We start from the raw sequence: 14,880 nt of genomic DNA, 5'->3' as shown, positions 1-14,880 counted from the left end.
GGTTAGATTGGATCATTGATGAACAATAAAAAAACGAGATTAGGTTAAAGTTGAACATAATTAACGTCTTGAAAAATGTCATAACCTCACCTCATGCCATTTAAAACAGATACCAAAGCAACATACTTGAAGTGCTTACAACGTCTCAACTCAAAGCTACAGGGTACCATCACAGCTTTCATAAATGGGAAATCCCTCTTTCTTGCCTAGACGAGCCCATTATGCAAAAGATTTTTATGTTGACAATCAAAACATACAAACGACTGGAAAGGAGTCGGGTTTTAAATTCACAATCAACACCTACTGCTGTAAACCAAATGAACATACAAAATTGAAAGCGGGCTTTTAACGGGGCAACAAGAGTATAATACATGGTTAAATGTGCTTCGAGACAACAGAGATTTGTATACAAAAACCCTCTTATACTAAAATACTTGAAATAAAAAGACAACTCTAAGGGTTTGGTTTGGTACTAGAGCTAAATCATACCGAACCTCAAACATAAAAACCAAGTCATTGTTGATTTAAAGACTCACCTTTTGTATACCATCTTTGCTTCATCTTTTACTGGGTGTCTGGGCCCATGCCACAACATTTCCGTCAAGACTCGCACCATATGCCTTAAAGCTGACCCGATGCAACTCGAGGTTTCCCCTTCATGGAATTCAAGTGTTGGGTCACGAATATGACACCCATCACCACAATTAGGCACCCAACAAGAGTGCTAAAGAAGAGAGCACCAGGTTGCCTGGTTTGAACAAACCCATACACCCCATTTGAAGTCACAACAATCAGATCTGTTAAACCATCGTTTGAGAAGTCATCATCAACCAACGCATGAGTTGGTGGTGCAGGAAGATCGATAGATGCTAGTTGACTTCCTCCAGGAGAAATCACTAGAGCCTCTTGATCTCCGGCTGCTAAGATCAAATGTTGATTATCATGCATCCGCAAATTAAACGCCTTCAGAGTGGGAACCACATAACCAGCATCCATCATTCCTGCTGGCGACGGCAGGTTTGACCATGTCGCGCCAGTCAACAGCTGCCATTGCCAAACAGCTTCATGCCCATGCAACCCTGGAGTGTATGCTGTTACCTGCCCCATGTCATACATACCACTCTTTAGTTTCCAATAGTTGGGGCTCGTTTGTTACCAACTTAATGAGACTCATAGCTTACTCTATCAGCTATAGACAACTGTTTGTTAGTGGCTTAATGATAGTGACTTGTTCAATAAGCTTTTAGGAGGGAGCTTTATGCAGAAAAAGCCAAGTTTTTTTGAAACCTGCCCCTCCCAATTAAAAAACAAGCTCAATCCATCTACGAAAAAACCCTTCCAAACAAAAACCTTCACAATCTATACAGATAGATTAATCCATACAGACAACTTTATTCACATCTAGGACTTGATGGAAAACCAACCAAACATCCCCTTAAGTTTACTTATAACCAGGAAACATTTTTTTTTTGACAAAAAACTGCTCTAGAAAAAGATTGATACTGCTTTTGTTTAGAAATTGATTTCTAGTGATGGTAACCATCATATCTTACTGCAAAAAAAGAATATCAAATTACATACTCAAGCTAGAGAAGAAGCATACCTCCCCGCGATTTGTTAGAAAAACAACGTCTCCATGGCTTCCCTTGCGATGCCTATGGCCATCGTTTGTTGGGATGAGGATTGGTGTTGCTACCTCAAGTGAACTTACATCTAGAGCTCGTCCAAAGCTTCTGGAATATTCTCCATGAGGGAATAAGTTGAAAGGAGAGTGATGGCATATTGAAACATTAAAGAGTTGTTCTCGTACTGGTACACCAGAGGTTGCAACAGCCCAACAAGGTCGTAGCACTTCCATTGATCCACTAACAACAGTTTGCTCGGCACCATTTCCCCCAACAGCCTGCATACATCACAAGTTTAATGAGAGACCAAATAGAAAACAACATAAAAACAGTTGAATAGCTAGTGATGTCCTCCACGGATGCACATAACTTGTGGCCATGAAACCTGTGGTCAACTCAAGAAATTATCAAGATAAAGAATACACCTCCAAGGAGAAAAACAATAAGGGGGCATTTGGTTTGTTGGAATGATTTTGAGGAATTTGGATTTCGTGGAAGCATTTGGATTCAGAAGGATTTAGATTTAGAAGGATTTGAAATCTTTAGTGTGTCTGGTTTGTAGGATTTAAAATGGAACTGGATTCCATTATTTATAAAAACAAATTATAAATAATTATGAAAATAATTAAATTACCAATTTATTAATTGATTATTATAAAAAAAACAAATGTTTTTAACATGATCTAAAACACTATTTCATAGAAATCCTACGAAATCCTGTGAAATACCAACGAACCCCATCGGATTTCTAAATCCCATGTTTGTAGGATTTTAATGAAATCTCGGGATTTCAAAAATCCAAGCAATCTTTCAAACCAAACATGGGATTGGAATGGAAATGAATTCTAAATCCCTCCAAATCCTATCCAATCCTACAAACCAAACGGGACCTAAGGATCCAATACCTCATGCCTTTCTTATCGTAGGGGTGTATGTGTCTCCATGTAACTCCATGTAACGGTGCAAAGTGGAGGGATCATGATGATAAACGGTCACTATGTTTGACATTATACTGTAACAGGTACCTAAATATTAATAGCACCTCACCATTTTACCTTGTTGCATTTGTAAGAGATCACAAAAACGAGTTATCTTACTGGTTTTCTGACCCCCCACAAAAATAACTTCAGTTGTAGCTGCTAAAAGCAGCAGCCCTGTATCATTATTTTGCTTTGCTAGGAAACATCAAAATTTTAGGAGATGATTGTCTGTTTCTCTTACCATATCTCTCATTAAAATAAACAAGTTATGATTAAGCCACAAAAATGTAATATTGAATTCATAATATCAAATCTATAAACCTGGACATGATCAAGAACACCATCTCCATTAATATCAGCATGCAGGCCACCCTCTTGAAGATGAAGCTGGAAGAAGAAATTTACCAAGTAAATTTCCGAGAAATTGAAATAGAAATATATGGCTCGAAATAATGATATGTTCATGATACATGAACAACAACATTTATACAGTTACCCTCCAGGGGGCCACATCAAAGGATAACATTGTACATTTTCCAATCATCATTCAAGGGGATGCAAGGATATTATGACCAACATTCTTCTAATATGTATGCAGGATCGCTAACAATAACCATGTGAAAAGGGCAACACAAAAAGAGGCATGTTTAAGAAATTCAGTAAAGCTTCCAGATATTGTAGTAAGATTTCAGAAACGAAGTTCTGATTTAACAATCATACACTACAATTGAATAATATAGAAACATCTACAAAATTGACTTTTCTTCTCTTTATTTCTGTATAATTTTCTTGGGATCATCAAAATCCCAAGCCCATCCTATATTCAGCTTATGTGATGAACTGTGGAACATATTCTCCACAACATTACTGTGAAATCAACTTAGATTGCACGTATATAATATAAACTCAGGTGTATATTTGGCCAAGGATACATTACTCCATCTGCAGTTCCAGCAAGTGAAGTGGTTCACCATGTGCCAAGTTTTGGCAAGGCTCAAGTATAAATCTAAGATTGGACCCAAAAAAAATCCAGTATCCAGCATTTAATCTCTTTGATCATAGCTTCATTGGTTTATTTCAACACGTTCAACTGTAGGATCAGGTCCTTAAGCATGCTAACCATCCATGGCAGTGATGGTTAGATTACTGTCAGGTAACTCTAAATAGAGTCTTAGCTATTGTAATGAGAATTAGGAGTGTATTACAGGCTAACATCCTGCCAGCCACAATACCAGCATAAGATCGTGGTTCGCTAGGTCTAACTAAGGGACTTCCAATCTAGGGACCTTTTTTTTAACTCTGATGCATCTTGGGACCAATGGGTAATACTCCATGAGGGGATTTGCCATCATGCGTTCGCTTAGAGATTACTCCTTATATACCCCTTCCAAGGTTGATCAAGGTATACAGCAACGTTTGACTGGATACTCATCAACTCTGCAATACTTATACCCGCCTAAAAGCATCACCTGGGTACACTACACTCTTCAACAAGTAGGCTTAGGTTCCTAACAAATATCTGTCAACCCAACATTTTCTACACGTACTCTAAGTAAGAAGACCAAGTAACTGGCAGATCCTGACCTTCGTGTTTTGACCTAGTGGTCTTGCTTATTGTCTTTCCAAGTATATATGAGGAAACAAAAGATGTTAACAATAATGATGGTAGAAGCTTATGTACTTGGCAAGAATTATGATTGACTGATTGTAGGAAAATATAGAGTGAAACTTAAGTGTCTACTTCAGAGTCATTTTATTGAACTTAACCTTAACATTAGAAACAAACTAACCCTAGCTTCTTTACTCTTCTATAACTTTTTAGGTATTTTGAACCTGCTATGATTTTTAAGATAAAGTTAAGTAGTGATATTTGTAGGTAGAGTTTTTAACAGCTGCTCATATCATGAACTTAACGACTCCCACTAGATAGCCGCCCCTTTCTCCATTTCCATCAGCTGACCGGTGGGAGCGAGAAGTTTGTTTTAACAAGCTGGTTAGGCCAGATAGGCTAAACTAGTAGTTCGTAGTTCCCTAGGCCAGCGGGGTTTAAATTTGAGGTTACTACACTTCTATTTTAAACTAAAAGAGGCAAGCTCTGTCCTTGTATAGGTACCAAGCAATTGTACAAAAACTAGATGCTTACAGACAAGGTGTGGAAAAAGACAACCAGATAAACAAGGAAAGGTACCTTTTCTTGGCACATACATGAGGGAAAGCACCCGGCACTACTCCTTAATGCTTATTTTCCATATTCCAAGTAGAATATCCAGCTCATGCATTTATAATGGTAAATGCTAACGGGCTGCAGCCTAGATATATGAGACTATGAACACCCAATCACAATCTTTCACAAACAATTACCATGCACATTTGTCATCATGCTGCATAATTTGGCTCAACATTCTAAAGTCTCACACATGAAGACTAAGGAACTAATGGTTGATGTCACAAATAAATGGTACAGAAAACTAAAAGCATAGCTTGCCAAACTAAGCTACATTGATTTGTGTGGTAAGTTATTCAGATGACTTTTAAGCGCAGCATGTTACCTTGCATAATGTGCGACCAGATACCAAATGCAAAACCTCAATCCCTTCCTTTTGACGAGCCACCACAACATTAGGTACCCACCAGAGCTGCGTGTAATTTGTAATTGTGGGAACATAAGGTGATGCCTGCATCAGCCACAAGAAGGCGTTGGTGTCAAAGCAATCATAAACTTCCCTCAGTGACATGGGAAATTGGCTGTAAACTTTCACAAACAAATAAGAACATCTAAAAATCAGGCCCTTAAAAGAGGTTTCATCTGACCACATGTTGGTTCTAAACTCCTGGCCAATTTTAAGGCCAATAAAAGTTACATATCCAGGGCCCCTGACACAAATAGATCCTCACAAGTTCAATTAAGTTTCAACATCGACAAGTTATACAGGCACTGGTTTTAATAGCATGATTGGAGACTTTCTGTGTCAAGAGAGCCAATTTTAGACTTTCTTATTTGACAATGCCGCCGAATTAGGAGTTATAAAGATGATATATGTCCAAATATTTCCAACCAACGAATAAAAAAGCTCTCAGTGCCAGAATTTAGTAGGGAAATATTGTTTCATAAGAAAAAAGTTGAAGAGATAATCACTATACAAAACCAAGTATCTTGCCAACTCGGCATTGTTTCTTTAGATATGGGAGAATCAGCTTCTCAGAGAGATACAAGATTAAATACACCACTACTGAAATTCATGCACATGTTCCTAAGCTTCAGAAGTTTACCTAAGCAGCTGTAAGTTTTACCTTCTTAGTCTTCGCTGAATTAGCAAAACTTGCAGCTTTCTCAATCAAGTTCGAAATCTTTTTCGTAGAGTCCTTCCCTGGAGGATGGTTTTCCTCTGGCTTGTGGAATGGGTAGTTTGACGTTTTTCCAGGTGTTCTCTTCACTGCCTTCCTCTTGTGGCGTCTGAAGTGTGCCAGCTTTAGCATTGTATCTTCCCGCCTATCCTGATTGAGAGGGAAACTTGTCAGGTGTTTTAAAAGGAAAAAAGAACTGAATAAACAATGAGCTCTACCCAGAGATGGAAAAAAAAGCCTTGTACCCACCCAGTGATGTGGCATAGTTCCAAGGATTGATTCTCTGAATTCCCTGCATTCAAACTACAGTTGAAAGATGTTCAGCAAAAAATGACATTAAATTTTTATCAAGCGACATTACTAAGTCGCATTGATGTCTCAATATCATTTTGAGTTTCGTGTACCTCTCCTGGTTGACGCCTATTAAGAGCATGAACATCAAGCTTATAATTATGTTGTGGAATTAGTGGAGATTCATCTGAAGAAGCCGCTTCAACATTCTTTTATTTAGACAAATAAATGTTAGTAAATAGAAAAAGATAGTTTCCATGTGTCAATTAATTTGAGTTTGAAGGGAAATAAAATATACAAGAATCACCATAAGAATAGCTATGCAACATTCGATATAAACTAATATCCGCTCAACTTCAGGTCACATAATTTACGTGGAAAGAATTAAGTCGCAGAACAATCAACCAGAGTCCTTCAAAGAAGCATGTAATGGCAATGACCTAAACCAACAGGAGAAACTATCTCCTCTACCATCCATATGCTGGCAATGACCCAAATCATAAGTAAATAAGAAGCTCAGATCAATCCTTACAACTTCTCAGGTAAAGCTAAATAAAGTGAAAATGCATGCAATCTTTAAATAGACGTAGCAACAGCATGCCAGCAGCCAAACAAGAAAAATAGTAACAAGACCCAATTTCAACCATATGTTATCAGCCAAATAAGGAACACAGTAACAAGACTCAAAGTCCAAATGTACTATATTCAAGGGTCCACTCCTGAAATATATACTTCATATTACCTCATTCTTTCTACTCCAGCGGAGTGCACCACTTCGCCCCGCAAAAGCATAAAAAGCAAAATGGCGTAAATCCACAGCTCCTGGAGTATCTGCAGACTACATCCAAAAATTTTATCCTCAAACAAAATGTCGAGTGTTGAGAGAAGAATGTTATTCACACACAAGAAAAAATTGATAAGAAATCAATTTGGACTTCCTTACTTCTTTTTCGCTTGCACTTCTCCTATGCTGGTCGGCACTTTCCTCAGCCATTATAATTTCTTCAAAAGGATCTAAGTGCATCTGAAACAGTACAGATACTAATTAGAGAGGGTTTGGGCAAGGTGGGATCAGTATAAGAAAATCGCATGTTCACCCTTGAACACCGTGTGATCAATTTCACAAATAAAAGAAGTTGAATTTGGTATTCAATTTTATGTTTAACACAGAAAATATCAAAGAAGTCATCTACGAAGATGATGTATCCGGTTTAAAAGTTAAACGGTGGCCTTCCAAACTTTACCCCAGAGCCTCCCAGAATTGCTATAAACTAGCAGCAAAACCAACAAGAATACCCTATCCTAGTAGGAATGGAAACAGAAACGTGATTTAGTAGGACACAAAAAGTTCCTCTCTCGCTAAATTCTAGCAGTAGTATACAGACTTAATGCATAGGGTATCATGAGAGAGGAGAGAATTTTCATTTTAAAGAATCTTTATTAATAAGAAGATTGCAACGAGAAAAGAGGAATCAAGTCAAAAGACTTGGAAAGAAACTAATGTCTTCTTTCTCAATTTGTTTCCCTAGTAGACTGGCTTTTGTGGGTGCAAGTTGGTGATGGTAGTGGGGAGTTGAAGTAATCAATAGAAAGGTCAAATGTTTGTCCTTATATTTCTGCAATTATTTATGAAGTTAAACTGAATTGACTCATAAGAAGTTAGGTGCCATGTTTTGCAAAACTAGTTGATCAATTTGGCAAATATGCACCTTATGAAGTGAATTGCAAAAGCTTAGTAAACCCTATGAAGCAAAAGGGCATAAAGTCCGCCACTCAACGTAAAGCAAAATTGCTGTACTAAATTCTTGTTCAGTCCCTCCATAACCTTCAAATTAGAATGTGAATTATATACAATTGCGTACAAGCTAATCAAAACTAAGAATACTTCTACATGTTCAACAAAAGGGCTAAGTGCAATGAGATACCAACTCAAATAAAAAATGACTATTCCACAACAAAGAATGAAATCCCTTGTTACTTCTAGTAATCTCAGAATCAAAATTCTCTCTAATTCTTCCACATACAACAAAGCTATCATAAATGCAGGTACACATTTCGGCAGAGTCTCCTACTTGCTTTTCCCTGATGACTCATTTCTAGCTACTACATAACTCACTAACTTATGTCATAATTAATACAAGCTAAACAGGAGAATTAATGCACAAAGTGGTAGTATGGCAGCAACCAAACAACGTTATAGCAATGAAAACCAAGAACAGAACAGATAAAGACATACATGTGGCTGCATTTCCATCCGCCCTCCAACAATTATAAGCCCGGCATCTCCATGTTTTAATGTATAATTACTTACAGAGATAGATATCTCTCTATGGTGAGCATTGTGTGGGAAGTCCTCCTGAAACCACCAGAATGTATATCAAGCAGAGAGGAACTAGAGAAATGGACCAAGTGAAATGAGGTGTGAATTTGACCACAGATACTGAGATTGCAAAATTGCTCTCTGTGCTCACCTGTACGTTTGTCTCCCATAACTTTTGGAGGTTGTGATCAAAACACATTATAGACCAACCAGACGTCACAACAACCAAGACCTGTTTTTGTACGTTACCACGCTTGAAAGATCGATCAACCACTCCTGTGGCCATGGCCACTGCCCGTCTACCAGAAGCAACACGGATCTTATCAGGTAACAGGGACACCTCTGCAAGAACACGAGCCTCACTAAAACCTTCATCCACACGCCTAGAGTGAGGTTCCAAAACCTAGACCATTATGAGAAGTAAGATGAAATGTCACGATGTTGTGATTTAGCTCAGCTACTGATGTCTATTGAATAATTCAACTCATTATCATACAAGAAAGATAAAAAGTTTTAAATGGGACATGACATGTATTTTTCATTAAAATTTACAAGAGAATGATCAAACTTTGAAACTAATGGTGCACTCAACCAATTCCATGATTTCCCAAACATACCTAAACGAGCTTCAATTTTAAACCCTAAATTCCCTTGTAACAACTCGATATAAAATACCTGAATTTTAGCATCATGGGTAGCCACAAGAACCTCTTTCTTTCCATCTCCATTAAGATCGGACACAATAGGTGGCGGAAGACGTTCTCCCTCGTATTTAATCGGATATTCATCCGATAGATGGTACCACGCCTCCTTAAACGAAAAATCACCTTCGTGCTAATGTCATATACAGATTAGTTAGACGCAGTAATCGTGTAAGTTCGACTACAAGTACAAATTTCTAAGAAAGTAAAATCAATCACTTAAACACCTCTAGGGTTTTGTGGTCGATCAAAATTCAAAACTATCAATTTAGATAACCTGATTTACCTGAAGGGAGAAGAAAATGGCGAAAGCGGCAAGCATAAGGATTGCTAAATCTCGCTTCCTCATGTTGATGATGATGCAATCGTTTGTTAATTTTCCTTAATTTAATCCACTGATTTGTTAAAAAGGGAAAAGTAGAAGATCGATAGTGACACCGAAGATAAATTTCTGGGTAATAACCACGGTTTCGAGCGTCTTCGGCGGTGTAGTTGAGAGTTGCCATGGGACTTCCTCCGACTCGTTTATGTTTCCACTATTGCCCCTAATATTTGCAGGATATACATTAATGCCCCTAATGTTTGCATGATATACATGAATGCCCCTTATACTTGTGTTATTGTTACAGATTTGTTAAAACATTTGGTTTTAATTACTTGAAATGTCATAATTCCAAATGGATCCAAAATCCATTTGATCCAATTGCATTCGGGTTAAGTGAATGCAGGTTCGAGTTTAAGGCAAAACCGAATTAGGGATCGGTTTATTGGTTCGAGCATGTGTTATGTGGAGACAGATCTAGGAATTTTCAAGTGGTTACACAACTTGTCTATAAAACACAGAGATATGAATAATTTTCACAAAATAATCATCGGTCAGTTGGTTAGTTTCTTGGTTCTCATGTGTGGGGTCATATATTTGAGTACTTTATCGCATATTGTTTTAAAAAAACATAATAAATCTAAAATTAAAAGTTAAAAACAAAGTAGATGACACAAAAGGATTCAAATCTGCACTTGGGAAGGGAGAAAGTCTTGTTAACCAACTCTACGAAGGAAAACTTGTGTTCTCGTTATAGTTTCAAAATACATACGGTTGCATATAACAAAATAATAAGGTCGTATATTTTTTTACACAAGGTCGTAGACACAAAGTGATGTCCCGTACAACTATATACACTAATGTAGATCCGCCCATGGTGTCATGTTTTGTATATAATCTTGTCTCGCGCAAAACCCAAATAAGCACAAGGTTTTATTTTTCTTATTCTCCTTTGTAGAGCTTAGTATGAAATTTTAGTTTTTAGATTGGTTAAGGTTCCTTCTTCCACTTTTCACACTCACAAACACATACAAGATATTTCAGTGAGATATGTATAGAGAGAGAGTTGGGTTTACGTGAGATCAAAGGTTTTTCGTGAGACCCGTAAGACCAATTTATGTTCATTGATCAACTTTATAAGCTAATGATCTAATGGTCTAAAGTTGCACGGTGGCAATTTTGTGATTTTTGAGAAGTCTCATGGCAATTTTGTGATTATAAATGTTCAGATTGCAGATATAATCCAAAGGTTGAGAATTGGTCTTACGGCCTTGGTCTCACATGATCCCAAGTCTATATATATATATATATATATATATATGTGTGTGTGTGTGTGTGTGCGCGCGCGCACGCGCATATATATGTGTGTGGAGGGGTATTTTGCAAACCAAATATTTGCACAAATTGTGAAACCCGTCGATTTTTTTGTTTATTTAGTGAAATTGTTTCAAGAAGCTGTTTAATATGATAAAATTGTTTCAAATAATTTATTTTAAATAATTATAGACATTATCATCTCCATTTTATTAATTTTAGTAAACAAAATTAATCGAAATGAAAAATACATGAAACAATTTAATTTTACATAAAGACAAAAATATATGAAACATTTTCATAATGAAATGACTTATTTGAAACAATTTAATCGTATTAAGCAATTTCATGAAATTTTTTCACTAAAATAAACAATGAATCGACGATTTTCATGGTTTGTACAAATAGCTTAGTTTGCGTTTTATCTCTCCCTTATATATGTGTATGTGTGTGTGTGTATATATATATATTTATATACATGGATAGGTTCTTTTGTTAACTCAATTTATAGTGTTAACTTTATGAATTATCACAACCATTCATCTTGTGAATCAATAGATGACATTTATGATGACAATTTTATAATAACTAATAATATAATATGTTACCATCTAATGTTCTGTAACTGCCCATGTGTATATTAATGTTTTGTAAATGTTCATCTGTATATTAATCAATTGTCATTAATAAAAAAAAACCCGTCATTATAAACATTAATATACACATAGGTATCTCCTCTTTTATTTGAACATGAGTTTATTTATGAACAATATGATTACGTTCAAATATTTCAAACAGGATTGTATATATCCATACATGTTCACATGTGATATGTCCACTGCTTGGAAATTTCACTTGGTGATTCTATGTTTTCATATGTTTACATAGAATAAGCATTATATACTTTAGTTATGAAAACATGTTCACTTATGAGCAATGAAATTATGTTAAACCATTAACATACTAAAACTGAATGAAAATGAGAGAAGTTGAACGGTTGAACATGGTGTCTACACTTTCCTCCATATTGTCATGTCACCACTATGAAACTATAATATGCTTCATAAAAATTTGAAATTGATTTGTTCATCCGGGTACTTAAATGTTTAAAATTTTACATCTTAGGTACCAAAATGAAAGTTTTGAATACGTTATGTAAAATAAAAATCGAGTTAAAATACGTTATTTTTTCATGCAATTTTAGGATAAATTACGCATTTTAAGAAACCAACTTTAAAATCTGCCCATAAATATTAAATATTAAATATGTTTTAAATTAAAACCAACAACTGAAAAAACTATCATAACTTGACGGAATTAGCAACTACCCAAATCGAAAATTGAAAAAATTATATTCCTAAATCGATTGAATTCGAAAACTACTACCCTTTAGAGCTACTCTCTTCTTTAGGATAAAAATGACGATTATAAAACCAAATCGAATCCCCGGAAACCGCCACATTGTCTTGATTACGATGCCAACTATAGAAGGCATGCGTTTGATTCTTTATCTCGAGTAACGCATGCCCAAAGCTCGCTTCTCTGAAAGCCGAGTAATCTGGTTGATGTTCCGTAAAACTGTAAAAATAACACAATCGATCATTTCAAGAGAACGTTTGATGAAAAGAAATTAATCCCTCATTTCAAGATCGTTAAAAACGAGTGTGGTTAGTTACCTATCGGCGATACCCTCTATGTTTCCGCCATCACCAACGGTAATGTAGACTGGAGCCGAAGGGTCTTTGACTGGGGTACTTAATCCAGAGGTTATATTATATTGAATATTTGATACTCTCTCCTATATATAAAGACACAAATTAAACGTAACGTTTGAAATATGATTAAATAATGCATAACTAGAAAGCAATAAACGCATACCGAGCGTTCATATGAATGAACATGACCGGAAAGCACGAGATCGACTTTGTATTTGACAAACCACGGCTCGAAAACAACTCTCATGGTTTCCCCTTCCATGAAATGGTAGTTGTTGCTATTGTACATCGGCGAATGCATCATAACAATCAGCCATGGGGTTTCGCTTCGGTTAACTTTCGTGAGTTCTTGTTCTAGCCATGTATATTGAGGAGTGTATATCGCTAAAAAAAAACCCGAAAGAATAAATCCATGTTAGTTAAGATTAAACATCTGCAATGTAATGGGTTACTGGTAGATCCCAACCTTCTTAGAGGTCAAGTGTTCAACTCTCACGTTCGATGAGCAACATGTGTGAATTTTTGTTGTATTATACATTTAGAAAAATATAAACATCCTTGATGACTAAAATATTTGAAACCGATTATTACCAAAAGCTGAGTAAGAAGAAAGCACGATGATGTGTGCCGATGCACGCTTAATGGAATACCAAAGTGGCGATGTACTTCCGGAAGCTCGGAAAGGGACACGGTATCGGTGCTTGTATGGCTTGAAAAGAACGTATTCTCCCTGAAAACAAATATTTCACAAAAAAAAAAAATACGTTAAAGTTGCAAAAATGTAACAAACTCTTGATGCAAAATGGACATAAAATGCAATTGTGCTTATAATGCGTTAGTTTTTTCTTATCTGACAAATTAAATTCTCTGACGAATTAAATTGATAAATCATATGACATTTTTTTCATTTTCTCAAGTAGTTTGTATTAATTTTTTTGACTCTTACGATTTCAGGAGCAAGGTCCAATTCATGATTTCCGGCGGTATATATCCATGGCTCGTAAGCATTACTCTTCTCGACAAACCGGCCGTACGTATCCCATTTCTCGTTATCATGAAAAGGATGAACATCAGCGTATGAGAAGTCACCGAGGAACAACACAGTTTGGCCTTTCTTGGTAGCCAAGTAATGGTCCAAGGTTTGTTTCGATGCGTGCGTTTGTCCCAAATCACCTATATACGTGTCAATTTTCATCAAACTGATATATAAATATCAAATCCATTTATCAAATTCATTAGCGCTATAATAATGATTGTCTTTTAATAGTTAATATTTTGGATATCAGGTACTACTCACCAATGAGCCCAAATGTGTAGGGAACATCGGGGCCTATTTCGGGAGGTGTCATGAACCAAAATTGGCGTGTGCCGTTACCATGCCCGAGCTCATATGCGTACTTTGTGTTATACTGTGTGTATATGCAAACCAATACATTTATATACAAGAAGTATTAGAAAAACAAACATATAAACACGAATGGTTCGATTCAGTTTGAGTTTAATTTTTGAAAATAACCAAATTGAATCGAATTGACTGTTTGAAAAAGTTAAACCAAGGACAAATCGTATCATTCAAAACTAAACCAAATCGACCTAAACTGAATATACCTGTAGTCTATTGATTGTAGCGTGATGAATGTAGCCGGAAGAATAGTTGTAGTATCGGTAAGTGGTGATTTTTGAACGCACACGGTTGCGTTTGATACCATTTTTCTCATCGGCTTTCCAATATGTCACGAAGTTTGGGTATTTCTCTACAGGGGTCACCCACGAGACTATCACACCGTTTCCGGTGTAATCACCTTGTGTTATATGGACCTAAGCGTCGATATTTTTTCAACCATATATAAGTGTCACAAAATAAAGTATTTTAGTACGACATAGTTTTCGATATTTAAATAAGAACCTGTTCAGGTGCATTGTAACCGTGAGGTGGAGGGAAATCTTCTTTGGGGATCTCAATGGAAGGTGCGGCCACTCTAATGAATGAACTTGTGATACCTGCTTCACAGACTCCGTTTAATAAAAATGATAACACTGTTACGGACCACCACATTTTAACAATGATGATGAGTAAGTTGGTGTTGGATTACGATGAATAGAAAGATTGATGGAGTATTTATTGAGAAGATTTGAAATTTATAACAGTGTAAAACGTCTATCTTGACTCCTAAAAAATTTGATTCTGTTAGAATAATGTAATATCTTATTTGTAATATCTATTTGGTCAATTCTCCTAATTAGAAGTGGTATTACACTTGAACGGT

The 14,880-nt window shown here is 36.2% G+C and overlaps 2 protein-coding genes across 2 annotated transcripts; both read right to left on the bottom strand.

The window, feature by feature from the left end:
* Positions 1–318: 318 nt before the first annotated feature.
* On the bottom strand, positions 319–9,734 carry LOC112514307. The gene is made up of 13 exons (XM_025120699.1): positions 9,549–9,734; positions 9,237–9,395; positions 8,713–8,964; positions 8,478–8,597; positions 7,185–7,265; positions 6,984–7,079; positions 6,355–6,450; positions 6,200–6,253; positions 5,897–6,100; positions 5,155–5,280; positions 2,927–2,992; positions 1,604–1,903; positions 319–1,098 (listed from the first exon to the last, which is right to left on the bottom strand). The coding sequence occupies exons 1-13, from the start codon at positions 9,609–9,611 to the stop codon at positions 622–624; spliced, it is 2,094 nt and encodes a 697-aa protein (XP_024976467.1). The 5' UTR covers positions 9,612–9,734; the 3' UTR covers positions 319–621.
* Positions 9,735–12,280: 2,546 nt separating this feature from the next.
* Positions 12,281–14,669, bottom strand: LOC112518704 (purple acid phosphatase 5). The gene is made up of 8 exons (XM_025126532.1): positions 14,520–14,669; positions 14,222–14,431; positions 13,911–14,022; positions 13,560–13,786; positions 13,205–13,343; positions 12,777–12,997; positions 12,575–12,696; positions 12,281–12,476 (listed from the first exon to the last, which is right to left on the bottom strand). Exons 1-8 carry the CDS (start codon positions 14,667–14,669, stop codon positions 12,281–12,283), a joined length of 1,377 nt encoding a protein of 458 aa, XP_024982300.1.
* Positions 14,670–14,880: the final 211 nt, after the last annotated feature.

This window comes from Cynara cardunculus, assembly GCF_001531365.2.
Source record: "Cynara cardunculus var. scolymus isolate 2C chromosome LG 1, CcrdV1, whole genome shotgun sequence".
NCBI lineage: Eukaryota > Viridiplantae > Streptophyta > Magnoliopsida > Asterales > Asteraceae > Cynara > Cynara cardunculus.
This window is presented reverse-complemented; position numbering and strand designations above follow the sequence as displayed.